A 17,549-nucleotide genomic window follows, 5' to 3' on the forward strand; every position below is an offset into this window, starting at 1 on the left:
TTGGTAACCGTTGCTGAGCAGGGGACGCCCCGGAAGTAGGCCATGCGCTTGCTCCGAGGAACACCCATCTGCGCCTGCGCACATGGGAAGTGGGGGGTGGGGTGGGGGTGGGGTGGGGCTGAGCTGGGCCTGGGGGAGCCGGAGCCGGAGCCGGAACAGATCCGTCTGAAGTGTATCCGTAAGGAAGGCTTCTTCACGGTGCCTCCAGAGCACAGGGTGCGACAACGGGCTGCTCGGGGTAGTTGTGTCCTCGCCGGCGGCAGGGCGGAGCCGAAACGCACTGGGGCCCTCAGTGTCGCGCTAAAGCGCTAGGTTTCCGGCGAGAGCGGGAACGACAGTCCCAGAGCTCCTCGCGACAGGCGCGGAAGCCGGCGGCGGCCGCCCGGGACTCCGGTCCCGGCCGGTCCGCAGACCCCGGGGCGTGTGACGCCCGCGCGAGGGAAGGGCCGGCTCTCTGGTCTCCGGCCGCCTAAGCAAGAGCGCGCTGCAGCGCGGGCGTTTCTTAGCTTTGTGCCGGGGACGGGCGCCTTGTGTCGGGAGACAGTAGCCATGGGAAGAGTTGGAGGCGTGTCTCCCACCGGGCTGTGGGTGCACTGGGCGCGGGGCCCCACCTGTGACCCGGCAGCTTCGTTTGTGCCTTGCTCCGTGTGGGGCCTCTGCGTGTGTAACTGTCACTTAGTCCTTTCGGGGACCCTTTGTAGAGGTGAGGAGGGTGAAGCTTAGGGGCGTTGGGTGGTTTCTCCAAGGTAGACGGCTCGTGCAGGGGCAGGTGTGAAGCCTGGCGGCGGATTGTTTTAAACACTTGCTGGTGCTCTGAGAGGCCGCCTCAGTGACCAGTAAGGATCCTAACATGCTGGCTGAGTGAACGCAGGACCCCCGCCTTGAGCCGTCCGCCGCCGTCGTTCACCACCGAGACACGCAGCGGCTGCTCTCAGTGGGGAGTTAAGACATACCCGGACGAGAACAGTGCACAATAGTAGGTGCTGTGAGACGAAAGTGTCGGGATTTTTCAGAGAAAGAATGCTTTCAGCTGGGGGCCAGGAAGCAGTTTTGCTAAGCGGTAGCATTTCTGCTGCGCGGCTAAGTGTGAGTGCGTTTTGGACACGCAGAGACGAGGAGGGTTCTTGCCAGACCTGGGCAGCAGCAGGAGCAAAGTCCCGCAAAGCACAGAGCGCACAAGAAGCACCAGGGGGTCACGGGAGAGAGAGGACAACTAGGTTGAGCTGAAACCGTGGAAGGCCTTCAGTACAGGCCAGGTGACTGACTCCGTTCCCCAGGATGGAGGGCAAGATACATAGAGGCAGGGAGTCCAGAGAAGGGCTCTTAGAACTTGAACCTTGCCGCACGTGCTTCTCCGACCCAAGGGGAGGTGCTCATTGATTCTGCTACAACTGAAGGTGTATTAGGGTACAGGCTCTCTGCTAGAATATGGAGACCCCAAAATACAGTGGCGTAAGTACAGGACTTTATTTCTGGCTCCCCTAACGTCTCACAGGTGGGCCAGGCACTCAGGTTGTCTCTTTGCTTCACCTGTGCCCCACCCAAATCCCAGCCTGCCTCAAGGGGCAGGAAGGAGTGAGCAGCAAGCAGCCTCCTTTGATCAGAAAGTTGCACTTGTCCCTTCTGCCCGCATCCCATTGGCCAGGATTTAGTCACATGGTCACACCCAGCTGCAAGGGAGGCTGGGAACTATGGCCCCCAGCTGGGTGGCTATGTGCCCCTGGGCAGTTTCATAACCCAAAGGAAGAAGTAACGTGTGGATGATTGAGACAGTTTTTGCCGCAGAAGTGTTTCCACTGTGCTTGGTAGATGCTTTGAGAAGTCCTTCAAGCTTTTTCCACGTCCAGAGCTTGCTTGCTTCTTTCTTTCTTTATTTATGGCCTCCCCCTGCAGCCTGTGGGATTTCAGTTCCCCCAGTCAGGGATTGAATCCAGGCCCTCGGCACTGAGAGTGCGGAGTTCTATCCAGTGGACTGCCGGAGAAAACCCCACAGCATAATTTAGAGCGGTGCTGTTCAGGGGACTTTCTGTGATGGTGGAAATGTTCTGTTTTCTGAATCGTCCAGGATGGTCACCACAAGCTGCGTGGGGCCATCGAGCGCTTCACGTGGCTTATGCAGCTGAAGAAATGGACTTTTACTTTCATTTTAGTTAATTTTAACCAAAGGTGGCTGGCGGTTCCTCCTTTTGGGCAGCACACATCTGGACCATGGAATTGAAAGGGAGTGGTTAGAGCGTCTTTGATATCACATTCAAAGAGGCCAGCATCATCACCCCATTTTCTCACCTGCAAACCCAGGTGTGTGGTGACCTTTCTGTTTGGTGAGCAGGACACGAGCTGGCTTTTAGGTACCAATTGTGTGTCCATATCCATCTCTGGTTCCATTAGCTGCCGGATCCCCTCACCGCCAGCACCTCTCTCTTTCAGCTGGGACGGTGCCGGAGCGTGAAGGAGTTTGAGAAGCTGAACCGCATTGGGGAAGGCACCTACGGCATTGTGTGTGAGTGGCCACGGTGGGAGGCCTGGGCGCCCAGGGACTGTCCCAGCAGCAGCTGTGGCGGGGCTGGAAGGAGGGGACAGGTGACCTCTAATCCCTGGTGTAACTGCCGTGGATTTCACAGCACTCCTGAATAAACACAGGCATCAGGCTGCTGACGTGTACCCGTGAGTAGAGGTAGCTGTTATAGCCATAAAGTGTACACCGCGGGAAGCAGCCAGCGCTGCGTCCACAGTAGCTGGGACATCGGTGTGCGTCAAGCTGCTGCGGGTGTGGGAGATGCACACAGTGCTCTGGGGAGCCAACTTTGACAAAATAAGAGTTCCCTTCTCAAGATAAGCTACCTTATTTGCTGTTAGAACATAGTAACCGCAGAGCACAAAGCAGTGATCTGCATACCAGCTCTAAGAAGGAAAACTTGCAGGGAGCTTCTCACAACCAGGGGCCCTGTACCAGCTCAAGCCAGAGGACTCCCCAGGGAGCACATCTCGCAGGGTCGGGTGCTGCTTGCGAGGAGTGTGGACGGGCTGCCACGGGGTACCCAGCAGTCAAGGGGGAAGAGAAGGGAGCCCCTGTGGGGCAGGAGGCCACACGGTGGGGTCGGGCTTGGATCCTATCCTGGAGGAGTTTCCATTGCAGACAGGGCCCGGGATACCCAAACGGATGAGATTGTCGCCCTGAAGAAAGTGCGGATGGACAAGGAGAAGGATGGTGAGCACGGAGGGGCCGCCGGACCACTCTGAGCTCACGTGGGAGGGGGAGGAAGGTGTGAGTTGCCTGAGGCCCCCCCCGAGTCGCACCTGCTTTCCCAAGGGTGTCTGCATGATGGTCAAAGGAGGCTGATCTCTGGGGGCTGCAGCCTGGCCCCTGCCACACAGTCTAGGCCTCAGCCCCCCCAAGCCCTGTGCGGTTCATCCCCTTCACCCTCCCATTGAATGACTGCCTCATCTTCTGTCTCAGCTCAGCGTCACCCCTCCACAGGGCTTTCCCACCCAAGACTGAGCCGGCAGCACCTGTGTGCTCCATGCCGCCCTGCCGACAGCCCCGTGGCTGCCTGTGCAGGCAGGGCTGTGCTGGGCGCACTGGGGGCCACCTGCCATGCACAGGGGTCAGTACAGAGTGCTGCTTGCATTTGATGAAGGAGGGAAGAGTTAAAGGTGCTGGTTAGGATGGCCTTACTTCTCCCTGAAGTAGCAGGCAGAGCCCTGACAGCGGCGGGCATGGGGGTCCCTGAGAGGGGATGTAGACAGGGGTTGGGGGCTCACCGAGTAGCTGGCTGTCAGGGGTCCCTGTCTGCAGGCGAGCGTCACAGAGGCTGTCAGGGGTCCCTGTCTGCAGGGGGCGGTCACAGAGGCTGTCAGGGGTCCCTGTCTGCAAGGGTGGGGGTCCCAGAGGCTGGCAGGGGGTCCTGACTGCAGGGGTGGGCTCGCTGAGGCCGCGCTGGGTTGCAGGGGTCCCCATCAGCAGCCTTCGAGAGATCACGCTTCTCCTTCGCCTCCGCCATCCGAACATCGTGGAGCTGAAGGAGGTGGTTGTGGGGAACCACCTGGAGAGGTGAGTGGGCGGCTTGCTGCCCCCGCATTGGGTCCTGCCCGCCCCTCCCTCTTGCCCTTCCTGCTGCCCCAGGAGGGTCCCTTGGCCCACTTGGGAGGAGGTGGGAGGTGGCCTGCGTTTCCCCCTCTTCTTTTCAGCATCTTCCTGGTGATGGGTTACTGTGAGCAGGACCTGGCCAGCCTTCTGGAGAACATGCCGACACCCTTCTCTGAGGCGCAGGTTTGAGGCTGCGGGCTCTGGTGGCGGGCTTCCCAAGTCCTTGCTCGGCGCACTGTGGCAGACGCAGGCTGCCCTGACCCTGCATCCTGGCCCTCTACAGGTCAAGTGCATCGTGCTGCAGGTGCTCCGGGGCCTCCAGTACCTGCACCGGAACTTCATCATCCACAGGTGGGCGGGGTCCACGGGCCTGGAAGGGGGCGGGGCCTCAGGAGACATTTTTCCAGAGGAGTGCTGGTTTGTGACATGGGGGGAGTGTGACTGCCAGTACTGACCCAGTGCCAGTTGACGTTGCCCAGTATCCAGGAGAGGAGCAGGCACAGCCTCGATGCAGTAGAGGTTCTGTGACTGCTCCTGGCGGATGGTCCAGGAGCAGATAATACCTGTTTTCTCCTCTGGGGGGCCGATGGTGTGAGCGAGTCAGGCTCTGAGAAGTGCTGCCTTGGAGAGGCAGTGCTGCCTTACTGGAAGGCAGGCCAGGAAGGGCAGAGACTGGAGGGGCAGAGGGGAGGGTCTTGCAGGCCTGGGCAGGACCTTGCAGGCAGCAGTTCCGTGTGCCCTCGGTGGCTCGCATGGCCTGGGTGGGGATCAGACACAGCCCTGGATGGAAGTCAGAGCTGGGCTCAAGGCCGCCTCTGCCAGTTTCTCAGAAAGTTACTGAGAGCTCTCTCTGGTGTTCCCAGCTGCCAAATCGCCTTGCACTGCCTGCCGTCCTTATTTTTAAGAAGTGCAGGGACTTCCGTGGCGGTCCAGTGGTTTAGACTTTGCCTTCCAATGCAGGGGGTGTGGGTCGATCGCTGGTCGGGGAGCTAAGATCCCACATGCCTCGCGGCTAGAAAATCCAAAGCATAAAAAAGAAGCAGTAGGGCTTCCCTGGTGGCGCAGTGGTTGGGGGTCCGCCTGCCGATGCAGGGGACGTGGGTTCGTGCCCCGGTGCGGGAAGATCCCACATGCCTCGCGGCTAGAAAATCCAAAGCATAAAAAAGAAGCAGTAGGGCTTCCCTGGTGGCGCAGTGGTTGGGGGTCCGCCTGCCGATGCAGGGGACGTGGGTTCGTGCCCCGGTGCGGGAAGATCCCACATGCCGCGGAGCGGCTGGGCCCGTGAGCCATGACCGCTGAGCCTGCGCGTCCGGAGCCTGTGCTCCGCAATGGGAGAGGCCACAGCAGTGAGAGGCCCGCGTACCGCAAAAAACCCCAAAAATACCCAGAAGCAATATTGTAACAAATTCAGTAAAGACTTTAAAAATGGTCCACATAAAAAAAATAAAAAAGTGCAAACAGGAGGAAACGTATGGGGAAACGTTCTAACCGTCACTGCGACGGTGACAGCCTCTTTCCCCACGCAGTTTCCTGGGAAGCGCTGGTCTTCTCTTTCTGTCACAGGGATCTGAAGGTCTCCAACTTGCTCATGACGGATAAGGGCTGCGTGAAGACAGGTGGGTGCAGGTGCTGGCTTTCTGGTGGGGGCCTCCATGAGCGCCACCTCGACGTGGCGGCAGGCCGGTCCCGATAACACCCTGCACGCTACAAGCTGCTTGCAAACGTCAGTGGACAGTCTTCACTGGGTGACACTCTCCCTCCCGTCTGTCCAGCGGATTTCGGCCTGGCCCGGGCCTATGGCATCCCACTGAAGCCAATGACCCCCAAGGTGGTCACCCTCTGGTGAGTCCCTGGGGACCATGGGAAGTGGGGGGGTCACGCTGAAGCTGCTCAAGGACTTTGGAGGATTTTAAGCTGTGGGGCTGCACACACTCAGAGGCTGGGTGTGGATGGCTCCTGAGGCCGAGCAGGGCTGCCACTGGGAAGGACCTGCCCCGTCCCGACGGGGCGCTGCTCTGAGCTGCTTGGAAGGGGCGGTGGCTCCACCGACGCGAGGACAGAACAGTGCATGTCCTCTGTAACTATTTCTCACTCGACGTCTTGCAGAACGGGGTTGTGCTTCAGGGCAGGATGCTTTCTGCCATGTCACTCAGCCCCGACCTGTATAGAACGGGCCAGCACAGGACACTGCTGCGCGTGGGAGCCATCCAGTGACAGCAGCTGCTGCTGCCTCGTGTGCTATCGTGTTTGTCGGGTTTAGTGGAGGGGACAGCGGAGCTGGGCTTCATGCTCCATCGTCCAGGCTGACTCTGGCTCTCAGGGACGGTGGTGGCCGGTGGGTAGGCTGGTGCAGAGCCACAGTGCCTCGTGGAGGCCGGGCCAGAGGAGAGGAACTGCCAGACCCAAGGTGGGGGCTCCTGTTCGCAGGTACCGAGCCCCTGAACTGCTGCTGGGGACCACTACGCAGACCACCAGCATCGACATGTGGTGAGGGGTGGATGCACCCAGGGCCTTGGGCAGGGCGGGGTGGTCTTGTGGGAGCTGGCGGGGCAGGAGTGGGGCTGGGGTCTCGCCAGCCTCCCAACTCCCAGGAAGGTGGGCCTGCGCCTGGGGTCCCGAGAGGCAGTGTAAGACGGCTTCGGCGTGCACGGCCCCCATCACTGAGGACCCGCCCTTGTGGCCACTCAGAGAGGCCTGCTGGTGCCAGCTCACGTGGCCCGGGGGGAGAACCCAGTGGTCACCTGCCTTCCGGTCGTGGCCTCCTCCCAGCTCTGCCCCCGTCCTCTGACCCCAGCACCCGGGGGCCGAGGCCCGGTGGAGTGGTGCTCTGCGGGGCCGGAGGAGCTGAGGCGAGGCCCCGTGCTCCTCTGCAGGGCCGTGGGCTGCATCCTGGCCGAGCTGCTGGCCCATAAGCCCCTTCTGCCCGGCGCTTCCGAGATCCACCAGGTGGACCTGATCGTACAGCTGCTGGGGACACCCAGTGAGAACATCTGGCCGGTGAGTGCCGGCCCTGCCCTCCCCTCTCCTCCTGCCCCCTGCCGGCCGCCAGCCTGCAGCTGCCACTCCCCCTCCCCCACACAGGGCTTCTCCCAGCTGCCACTGGTGAGCCAGTACAGTCTGAGGAAGCAGCCCTACAACAACCTGAAGCACAAGTTCCCGTGGCTCTCGGAGGCCGGCCTGCGCCTGCTGAACCTGCTCTTCATGTATGACCCCAAGAAAAGGTGCTGACCCGGCCCGCGGGCGGGCAGGGGCGCCGTGACCGAGAGGGCCCCTCCCAGACGTGCCTGTGAGGCCCGGGCCTCTGCCCGCCCAGGTCATGAAGCCCTTTCTGAGGCTCCTGTCGGTTTCTGGGCCCCCGGTCCCTACCTGCCACCCAGCTGTCTGCCGTGCGGGGCGGGTGTGAGGGAGATGGGCCTCGGCCAGGCCCGGGCCCCACGAACGGCAAGGCCTTCTCTCCAGGGCGACGGCCGGCGACTGCCTGGAGAGCTCCTACTTCAAGGAGAAGCCCCTGCGTGAGTCTCCCCCGCCCCCTGGCCGGCGCTTGGCTGGGGGTCCCTGTCCGGGCTGGGGCCGCTGTTGGGCAGGTGGGCAGTGGGGCTCGAGCAGGCACGGGCTGCTCGTGCCGCAGGAACCGCGTGCAGGGCCAGGAGGGGAGCAGAGGGAGGCGTGGGGGGCCCTCCCCACCCGGCGCTGAGCAGCCCCCTCCCTGCAGCCTGCGAGCCGGAGCTCATGCCCACTTTCCCCCACCACCGCAACAAGCGTGCTGCCCCGGCCACATCCTCAGGCGCTGAGAGCCAGAGCCGGCGCTGCAAGCCCTGAGGGTGGGGGCCCCTGCGGCCCGGCCTGTCCCTCGGCCAGGACCGACCAGCTGCTCCAGCTGACTGCACCGCTTCCTGCACCTCTGCCCGCCGCTGCCCCAGAACGGCAGCGTGTGGACACGGGGGATGCCGGTGGGTGCGTCCTGCAGGCCCAGACACCCTGCCGGGCACCACCTGGTGGCTCTGTCATCTCGTGGCTCTGCCATGTGGTGGCTGGGCTGGGTCCACCTGTTGCCAAGCCCTCAGACCCTCACTTCCCAGGAGGAAATTTGGCTGGGCCCATCTCAGGAGGTGTCTCTGGCTTGGGACGAGCAGACCCCACGTGGTCACTTTTGTCCCCACTTGATCCCCAGGGTCGGCCTGGGAAGGGAGAGGCTACAGTGACCCCCTGCTGGGGCTGCAGGACTCAGAGTGGGAAGGAGGGGTGGGGTGTGGGGTGCCGCCAGCTTGGTGGACTGGAGTCTGGGCAGCTCTGAGCCCACCAGAGGGACAGCCCTGGGTTGGGGGCTGTGCCCTGTCCCCACTCCCCACTGAGGCTCCTGGGGAGGGACATGGTTGGGCCTCGGAGAGATAAACGCTTTCCTCACAGACGCAGCTGGATCCAGTGTCCTTTAATGTACTTTGAAGTTGTGATTTGCGTGACAGACAGGTGTGGGGGGAAGGGCCACACACAAGACTGGCCCCACCCCCTCCAGCCCTGTGAGCGGGCTGGCGGCTGGCAGCTGGTGCATCTTTACCACGGTACCCAGGTGGGCTCTGGGGTGGGAGCCTTGGAGATCTCTCACCCTGCTTTCCGAAGCCGGACAGCAGGAAGATGTAGCAGGGAGGCTGCTGGGGTACTGATTGCTCAGAAGCCCCCACGCTCCACCCGGAAGTGGGGTGACAGCCTCTCGGGCTCCGTGGCTCCCTGTCTCCCGCCTGCTGTTCTCTGGAACTATTGGGCACTCACTCTGGCTGGAGACTAGATGATTTCTCTTCTGTCCTTGGGTCCAGCTTCCCCGCCCAGCTCTGACTGGAGCCCATGGGGCTGGTCTCAGGCCAGCACTCAGCTCATTCAGTGCTGGTCTGTGACACCCATGGGGGACCAGGTCCCCTCAGCCGGGTCAGCCATGCACCTGGCAGAGCCCCTAGAATGGTCTTAGCAAAGCTCCAGGGCTCATGAGGTCACCTGAGCCCCTAAGGACACTCCTCTGTGGAGCACCCCTTTGGGCACTTGCAGGGAGCAGGTCAGGAGCTGCGGCGCTGGGGCCAGTGGTGGGGCCGGGGAGGGGTGGGAGAGGAGGGAGAGGGTGCTCCCTGGGGGCGGGCCGGCAGCTTTCCGAGGAAGACAGCCCCCACCTCTCACGTAGCGGGGTTGAGTCTCCATGCCCCCTGACCTGCCGCTGTGCTCAGCACCCCTGGGGGGCAGGAGGAGCAGGGTGGCCAGTGGCCCGGGTCTGAGGAGGGATGAGGCCCAGAAAAGCACCACGGAACATGTCTCCAGAAAGCCCTGGGCCTAGGGCCAGGCGGGCCTAGGGGCATCGTAGAGCAAGGTGTCCACCTGGGCTCGCTGCAGCCACAGGCGCCGCTGGTGGTTTCCGTGCAGGGCGCGCAAAGGGTGGCCCGGGCGGCAGGTGGCCAGGGTGGCACAGTGGGAAGTGTGCAGCTGGCGACACGTGTCACAGCAGAGGGTGGGGAGGGCGCCAGGGCCCAGGCAGCTGTGTGTCTGGTAGCGGGGGGGCTCGGGCACTCGGGGGGGGCTGGCCTGCTCAGGGGTGCCAGGGGCTTGGGGGGCGGCCAGGTCTCCGGGCCGACTGAGCAGCTCTTGACGCAGTGAGAGGAGGGAGAAGGCCTCGGCCTCGGGCTCCTCCTCCGAGGCCGGGCTGCTGGCCTCAGCCTCCCAGGCCCTGCCCCCCACGCCCCACAGTCTGGCGCTCTGCTCCCAGAACAGAGGCTGGCAGGCTAGCTCCGAGGGGGGTGAGTCGGGGCCTGGCGAGGGTCCCCCGTATAGGCTGGTCTCGTCTGAGCCCTCATCCTCCTGCAGGTCCCGGTACAGGTCCAGCTGGGCCTGGCACCGGGCCGGGGAGCCACGGGGGGGAACAGGTGGTGGCTCTTCTTCGCGGGCTAGTCGCTGCTGCAGCCAGGCCACGCAAGAGGCCACATCCGCGCTGGCCCGCCGCGCCTGCAGCAGCTCCTCGGCTGGCAGCATGCTGGTGCCCAGCTGCGCCAGCACCTCGCCCAGGATCTCACACTCCAGCCGCAGGGCAAAGCAGCCCAGGGCCACCTGCACAAGCTGGCGGGCGGGGGGCAGGGCGGCCACCATAAGGCGGTGGTCGTCCCTGCGCACATAGCCCATCTTCTGGAAGCTCTGGATGAGGAGGTCCTCCGAGAGTGCGCCCTTCAGCACGTGCACGTAGCCCCCTGAGAAAGTCTGCAAGGGAGGGGGCCGGTCGGCGGCAGCCCACCCTCCCGCAGACCTGCCCCCGCCTCAGCTGCACTCCGGCAGTGGCTTGCTTTGGGGGCCACCATCCTCACCCCAGGGGGCGGCATGGCCCCAAGGCGGTCTGGGATATGCCGATGCTCCCTCCAGAGGAGCTGTTTAAAAACACACATGCTGGGAGTTCCCTGGTGGTCTTGTGGTTAGGATGTGGCGCTTTCACTGCTGGGGCCTGGGTTCAGTCCCCGGTCGGGGAACTGAAATCCCGCAAGCTGTGCGGCCAAAAACAAAAAAACCATAGATGCTCAGGGCCACCCCCAGAAACTCTGATCTCATTGGCTGACGTAGGCCCAGGCATCACAATTTTTTAATCTAACACGTTTCACCTGGGTCATAGAACAAACTAAATAAAGAGGCCCTGTTGAGAAATCTCGCTGCCCTCTGGGTCCCCTCCACCTCCTCTCACCTGTGGGGGTTTGCTACTTTAGTTAGTTTCCCGTGTACCTGCTGAGTGGTCATGCAAACACACAAAGAATACAGGTGCTTATTTGCTCTGAGCAGGTAGCCTCCTAAACGCCTCATTCTGAACTCTGCTTTTCCAGTTTCTGAGAGCTTTCCCTAACACGACAGAGGCCTAGCCATTCACTTTTCCAGCTGTGCAGCTTTCCACCACACGGATGGAACGTCTGTAGTTTTTGGAGGCTCCAGGCTGCAAAGGAACTAGAAGCGTCCCTAGGATGGTGATAACGTGTCTCTCGCGTGTCTACAGGTCCTTGATCCTGGGACCCTGTGAGTGTACCTTTGCTTACAGCTGATGAGAGGACCTCCACGGATGGGGCACTGCTGTAAGACTGTGCTCAGGGCTGTGCTCTCACCCCTCACAATGGACCTTGCGCTAGACTGTCCTCGTGTTTGCTTCATGGAGGAAGGAATGGATTCCAAAAGATTAGGTAACTTGCCCCAAGCCACAGAGCCGGCAGAAGCAGACCCCATCCAGGTCTGCCCAGTGCTGAAGCCCGTGAGCGTGTCAAGATCAGGCCTGTCTGTTCTGCTCTTGGCCCCCCATGGGGCTGCATCCTGCCCTCGTCTGAACGGATGAATGAAAGTCCTAGAGCCTCAGAACAGCAGGTGTCCCAGTGGAGCAGTGGGCTCCACGGCTCACCTCGCTGAGAGAGGCTGCTGCTGCCATGGCAACCAGTGGAGGCGGACGCCCACGTGCCCAGTGACATCATTACCTTCCCACTCTTCCGAATTAGCTCAGAGCACAAGGCAGCCTGCCCCCTCCTGCCAGCCTGCAGCTCACCTGGAGGGGCCCGGCCAGACCTGGGCTCAGCTCTCCCCAGGCTGTGGGGTGAGCTAGGTACTTGTTTAGCCCGGCTCCACTAGGACATGCAGGGGCACCCCCAGCCCCTGCCTACTTCATAGGGGATAACCATGTCCTCTTCCACAAATGGAGCCACAAATCTCTCCTGGAGAGATTAGGGTGACTCTGGAATGCCCAGTCCATCCTGTGTGCCTGTCCTAGGATTTCTATGGTAACTGGGACCACAAGGCCACTTTGGGGAGGGCAGTGATGCAAGCTTTAAGGACCAGGATCCCCCTCAGAAGGCAGGTATCCAAACAGGTGACCTCCACCCACCCCATGTTCTCAGCCCCAGGAGTACAAAGGGGAACCTCGGCCAAGAGATGCTCCAACACGCCCAGGACCCCTCAGCACACTGAGCTCTCTGAAACCTATCAGCCTCTGAGGACACCTGAAATCCCTTATGCCCGACGGTAGCCACCGTCCCGATGGTAGCCAACTCCCAGTAGCCTGGGCAGGGGCCCCCACTCGGCTCGGCGCCCTACCTTGATGGTGGTGAACTCTTTCCTCCAAGGCAGCAGATACAGGTGCACGGCGGCCAACTCCAGCAGCTCGAAGGCGCGGGCCAGGCCGCGTAGCGCAGGGGCCAGGTCGGCGCGGCCCCACAGGCCATCGGTGAGTAGTGCCAGCGCGTCATCCTGCAGCGCCCCATGCAGGTCGAAGTCTTCCACCAGGATGTGCCAGAGCACGGCGCGTAGCGATGGGTCCCCGCACACGCCCGCGCGGCCGTGCCTAAGTTCGCGCTCCAGGCACAGACGGTAGTCCTCGGACAGCGAGCTGCTGCCCATGCTGGCGGGCGGGAATAGGGTTATCAGGACGCAGAGGCCCCTCCCTGCCCGCTGCGCGCCTCCAGAGCCCTCGCCTGCATCCACAGGTCCCCCACCAACTGCGCGCCCCTGGTATCTACAGCACCCCCTTCCCTGGAGACGTACGCCACCTGAGTCTCCCTTCCCGAACAGAGACCCCTTTGCCCAGCAGATCGTGCTGTGGGCCCGGAGGACGACAGCCCTACCTGTCTCTCACCAGCAGTCCCCGAACGCCCGCTGCTCTGTTCGGGCCTCTCCAGCAGCACCACGCTTCCGTCGGGCCGGCTCCACCCCTCGGCCGTGACGTTAGGGGCGGGGTCTCTTCGGGCACCGCCCCCTCCGCCAACGCGGACAGGGCGGGGCCTGGTGAGGGCCCGGGAACACGAACCTCCACGGCCTGCGGAGCCAAGGACAGGGGGCACACCGCAGACGCTCCCACCGAGGCGGGTGCCGACCTCCCGAGCTGGACCCTCGGGAGCGCCAGGGTGCCGAGGAAGCAGGTACCGTGGCTCTTCGTGCGCCTCCCGGGAGCGGGGACCGGACGCGGGGCGGGGCAATCTCCTGGGGGCGGGGCTACCCCAACAGTGACAGGACCCTTCTCGTTGCCTAACGGGATTGACCAGATACGGGAGGGAGGGAGGGGTCGAGTCGCCCTCTGGCGGGGCCAGCGCTCCAGGTGGAAGCCGGCCGGGCGTTTCAGCGTCATTTAAAACTGCAGCCTCAGGAGACTTTCCTGGTGGTCCAGTCGTTAGGACTCCGCGCTCCCACTGCTGGGGGCGCCGCACCCCCCTCGCCCCACCAAAAAAAACCCAACAAATCAGCAACCCGGGCCTCTTTGAGGCGGCGTGAAGGCGCCTTTCTGCCTAGGTCAGAGTCGCTTCCAGGCACCGGATCCGATGTTCTGCTCTGTATCCAGCCCTGCTTCTCCGCTCCTGCTCTGAGTGCTGTTTGCGTGGCTCCAGGTGTTTGCTGTTAACCGTTGTGTGCTACTCCAGGGAGCATGCTCTGTCTCAGTGTGCCACTTGAACCTGAGCAGGTCTTTGCACCGTCCTCCCTTAGAGGAGTAGTCCCATAGAAGACCCGTTGAATGGAAGTGACGTTGCGTGGCTTTCCAGGTTAAGTCATAAAACTGCCTTGCTGTCTTGAGACGCTCAATTTTGGGACCTAGCCACATACTGGGAGGAAAGCAGCTGCATGAAGGGGCCGAATAATGAAGGCTGAATAATGTCCAAAATCCATGGAACCCGGGAATGTGAGCATATTTGGAAATAGGATCTTTGGAGATATAATCAAGTTAAGACGAAGTCAGACTGGATTAGGGTGGACCCTAAACCCTGTCAGAATGATGTCTTTGTAAGGAGCAAGGTTACATACTTCGGGAGGAGGCATATGATGGATGCAGAGGCTTGCAGCTACAGGCAGAGACTGCAGGAGCCCCCGGAGCTGGACGAGGCAGGAAAGGGTTCTCGTCTAGCACTCTGCTGGGCCGCGGCCCTGTGGACGCCTTGACTTCAGACTTCAGGACTTTGAGAGTAAATTTTTGTTGTTTTAACCTCCCCAGTAGCTAGTTACAAGAAACGAATGCAGGCCTCCCACGGCTGTTCCCACAGCCCTGAGGCCCTCGCTGATGGCAGACTTGTAGGCAAATCTCCAGATGACTCCAACCCCTTGATCTTGGGTCACCCCAACTTGGAAGCTGACCTAGCTGATGCTGCAGGTGGGGCAGAGACAAGATGTCCCCACTGAACCCTGCCGAGGTGGGAGTTTCACAAGCAAAGCAAATGGCTGTCGCATGTTTAAGCCAGTGAGTGGGCTGGTTTGTTACACAGCAGGGGGATGGATGCCACACTGCCTCAGCGCCAGCTGCGTAGGGGTCCTCCTGTGACCCTGGGCTATAGCCGGGTGGAGCAGATGGGTGGCAGGGTCAGTTAATACCTACCTTGGCCAGGACCGCAGCTCCCCGGACCACCGCCCAGCACGCTGCACACTGTGTGGCTGGGTCCAGTCTCCCAGGCAACACCACTCTCCCCATCATTCAGCTTTCTCATCTTCACCAGTTCAGCGCAAGGGAAGGTCTTGTGTCTTAATTTGCATTTCTTGATTTTAAAAATGACTTTAAACACCTCTTCTTATGCTGATGAGCTTTTTAAAGTTCTTCTGAAGACAGCCTGTTCACAGCCTTTGCTATTTTCCTGACTGGGGCTCCTGCCTTTTTCGTGTTGATCTGGAGGATTTTCTGTGTGAAGAATCCATCACTCACCGTCTTACGAAAGGCTGTAGGCTGGGAGAGGCTGAAGGACTGGCCCAGAGCCAGCAGGAGGAAGGCCGTCTGATCAGCGCCTCCAGAGAGCTCCCCAAAGCCAGCAGGAGCACCCACAGTCAGGCTTCGCTCCATCGTCCACCTGCTCTATAAAAGGGGGCTTAAAATCCCATCCTTGAGACTGCCAAGGCCTGGAGCAGGGGGGTCATCCTCCCCAGGCTTCATGGCTGGCTGGGCCTCGTGTCCAGGACTGGAGGGCTTCCTTTGGAGAGGGCAGGGGCTCAAGGACTGAGAGCTTTGAGGGCAGGGCAGGGTGAGCAGGCGGGTGCCTGCCTGTCGTTCCTGGGGTGCTGGTGGGCAGGGGACCCCTGCCCACAAAGGCTCCCGAAAGAGGCAGCTGCCCCCGGAACTCGGCTTGGCCTTCCCTTGGGGTCACGTCCCCGGCCCCCTCTGGCCTCCGGAGTCAACCTGCTGGGCTCGAAGAGAGCTCTGCCACCGGGAGCTGTGGCCTGGAGAAGGCGTTTCCCCTTCTGTGCCTCACTTTCCTCACGAGGTTCCCGCACAGCCTTGGGACACTGCGTGCACAGAACACACAGTCAGGTCCAGCTGGGCCTTCCCCAGGGACCCACACGCTGCTCCCACACCACTTTCTGCCATGGTGACAGATGCTGCCTGGGGCTGGGGCCGGGCCACCTGCGTGTGTTCCCCACCTGGAGAGCAACATGACTCCTGGGAACCCTTCGGGAGGAGTGGTCCGGGCTCAGATCCTGCCCAGTGATGACCTCTGACCCTGCCAACCTGCTAGGCCCCCCAGAGTGTGTCCAGTGCTAGAAGGAGCAGCCCCACGGATCCCACTCCTGGGCAGAGGTCTGGGAGGCGGGCTGGGCTTGGCGATGGCCCCAGGGGCCTCTGGGACCCTCTGGCTCTGGCTGGTTGGCTGGGAGTGGCTGTGCTGCCCAGTCCTCCGCCCGGCCAGTGGGACGGGGAGCAGGTGAGCCGCGCTGACGGAGACACCAGTGACCTCTTTATTTCCAGCTGGGTCAGTGGTTGCCCAGCGGCCTGTAACAGTCAGGGTGGGCAGGTGGTGGGGCTCCTGGCAGGCGCCAACCCTTGGGTTCACACCGACCCTGAAGTGGCTGAGTGGGGGTGGGGATTCGCCAGGGGTCTCAGGATGTCCGTGCCCATTACCAAGGGTGGGAGTGTGGCTCAGAGCTCCCACACATGGGCGGGTGCCCTGGGGACACCTGGGTCTCCAGGACAGAGTGGTCAGTGACCAATAAACAGCACAGTCTAAACCCACCTGGGCCCCAGGCCTCTTGTGGGGTGACAGGCTCTCTTCTCGACTCAGACAAGAACCTGGCTCAGGGAGCTCCGCGTGTCACGGGGGACGGGAAGGGAGAGAAGCAGACCTGCCCTCGGTCAGGCCCACGGCCCCTCTGTCCTTGGGCTTGCGGGGCCTGCAGGGTGTCAGCGGACTGAGCTGTTGGAGTGTGCAGGCCCCAGGGGCGCCCAGTTTCCCTGCACGGGGCCTCTCACAGGTGGGGACAGGAAAGAGAAGGGCCTGGTTCCTGGGAGCTGACTCGGGTCAGCCCCATCCTATCCGGAGCAGAGGGGCCTCCTTGAGCCCTAGGGGCTGATGTCAGGCGGGGGCGAGAGCCCCGCCTCGGCCAGCCCACTGCCCCATGCAGGTGCCTCTGGGCCAGTCCTTGGCCAGCCCGTCCTCTGCTACTTGCCCAGGGCCCGCCGGGGCAGCAGCTCCACGTAGCTCAGGGCGCTCTGCAGCGACGTCAGGCAGTAACCCTCCTCTCCGATCAGGTACCTGCACGGAGGTGGCACAAGCACCTGTCACTGGAGGGGTGCAAGGAGACCCCGACATTCTGGAAGGGGCACCTGCCCTTGCGGGGCAGAACCTGGATGCTGAGGTCCCACGGGCTGTCAGGGCGCTGGGCTGGGGGACGGCCCACTCCCCAGGCAGACGCTGCTCAGGGGATGGCCCCCTGGCTCCTCTGGGCGGTGTGCTGGGTGAGGGGCAGGGAGAGGGGCCGTGGGCCCCGTGCATGGGTGGGAGCACGAGCTCAGCCCCCACGCTGGCCCTAGGCTCCCACCTCTCGTGGATGAACTCCTCCAGGGCTGCACACTCCGACACCAGCTGGGGGAGGCCACTCCTCAGCGCCACAAAGGACAGGATGGGCAGCAGGTCGTCGGCGCCACTGTTGGGGAGACGCAGAGCCGGCCAGGAGGCTCCAGGGACCGGGGGCGCTGCTCAGTCCCCACAGCCCTGAAGCCTCCCAGCTAGGTCCCTGGAGCAGCTTTGGGCTTGCTGGATGCTATCCCCGTGCCTCTCCTGCCCACCGGCCTCAGGGGGCTGGGGGTGGGCTTGGGTCAGCGTGACAAGAGACCACCCGGGATCGCTGAGGCCATCCTGAACGGGGACCCTGTGCCGCAGAGCCCAGGGCTGGACCAGGGAGGCCCCACAGTGAAGCTCTCCCGTGAGCTGGCCCGAGCCCTGGGACGGGAGGACGGAGAGCATAGCTCGTGTCCCAGGCAGCCTGCTCACTCCTGGGATCAGGGTCACTCACGTACCACTCCAGGTACCCCAGACCCTCCCCAAGAGGCACCTAAGTGAGGGAGGGAGGCCCTGGGGGATGCTCAAAACCCTGGCGAAGGGCCCACGGGCCAGTACTTTTGGCGAGGAGCACGGAGGCAGACTGGTTTGAACCTGATGACCAACCAGGACTCCTGCCCCCACCTCCCTGGGTGCCACACACCTGCAGGGACACACAGCGACCCCCCCCCCCC

The 17,549-nt window shown here is 62.5% G+C and overlaps 3 protein-coding genes across 15 annotated transcripts in view; 1 reads left to right on the plus strand and 2 right to left on the minus strand.

Moving 5' to 3' along the window:
- Positions 1–50: 50 nt before the first annotated feature.
- CDK10 (cyclin dependent kinase 10) lies at positions 51–8,496 on the plus strand. 7 transcript variants are annotated; one of them, XM_024735506.1, is made up of 13 exons: positions 51–216; positions 2,428–2,500; positions 3,137–3,208; positions 3,949–4,051; positions 4,189–4,270; positions 4,371–4,438; positions 5,651–5,703; positions 5,860–5,929; positions 6,515–6,574; positions 6,961–7,084; positions 7,169–7,308; positions 7,547–7,599; positions 7,800–8,496. In XM_024735506.1, exons 3-13 carry the CDS (start codon positions 3,190–3,192, stop codon positions 7,904–7,906), a joined length of 879 nt encoding a protein of 292 aa, XP_024591274.1. In that variant the 5' UTR covers positions 51–216; positions 2,428–2,500; positions 3,137–3,189; the 3' UTR covers positions 7,907–8,496. The 7 variants fall into 7 exon arrangements, with proteins under 7 accessions (XP_024591274.1, XP_024591269.1, XP_024591272.1 ...); XM_024735504.1 differs by lacking the exon at positions 51–216 and adding exons at positions 284–703; positions 2,151–2,298 and having other exon boundaries at positions 2,389–2,500; positions 7,547–8,496; XM_024735503.1 differs by lacking the exon at positions 51–216 and adding exons at positions 285–703; positions 2,151–2,298 and having other exon boundaries at positions 7,547–8,496.
- Positions 8,495–13,229, minus strand: SPATA2L (spermatogenesis associated 2 like). Of its 2 annotated transcripts, none has more exons than XM_024735496.1 (3): positions 12,697–13,229; positions 12,170–12,473; positions 8,495–10,315 (listed from the first exon to the last, which is right to left on the minus strand). In XM_024735496.1, exons 1-3 carry the CDS (start codon positions 13,194–13,196, stop codon positions 9,401–9,403), a joined length of 1,719 nt encoding a protein of 572 aa, XP_024591264.1. In that variant the 5' UTR covers positions 13,197–13,229; the 3' UTR covers positions 8,495–9,400. The 2 variants fall into 2 exon arrangements, with proteins under 2 accessions (XP_024591264.1, XP_024591265.1); XM_024735497.1 differs by having other exon boundaries at positions 12,708–12,832.
- A 1,973-nt stretch (positions 13,230–15,202) lies between these two features.
- VPS9D1 (VPS9 domain containing 1) overlaps positions 15,203–17,549 on the minus strand; it is an 11,867-nt gene continuing 9,520 nt past the window's right edge. For 4 of the 6 annotated variants that reach the window (XM_024735492.1, XM_024735491.1, XM_024735495.1 and 1 more), the window contains exons 14-16: positions 16,856–16,960; positions 16,484–16,569; positions 15,203–15,325 (exon numbers count right to left, since the gene is read on the minus strand). In XM_024735492.1, the coding sequence (XP_024591260.1) occupies positions 15,297–15,325; positions 16,484–16,569; positions 16,856–16,960 (220 nt within the window). In that variant the 3' untranslated portion in view covers positions 15,203–15,296. The other 2 variants (XM_024735493.1, XR_003001889.1) reach the window with 2 other exon arrangements.

This window comes from Neophocaena asiaeorientalis, unplaced genomic scaffold (assembly GCF_003031525.2).
Source record: "Neophocaena asiaeorientalis asiaeorientalis breed wild unplaced genomic scaffold, Neophocaena_asiaeorientalis_V1.1 scaffold40, whole genome shotgun sequence".
Classification (NCBI taxonomy): domain Eukaryota; kingdom Metazoa; phylum Chordata; class Mammalia; order Artiodactyla; family Phocoenidae; genus Neophocaena; species Neophocaena asiaeorientalis.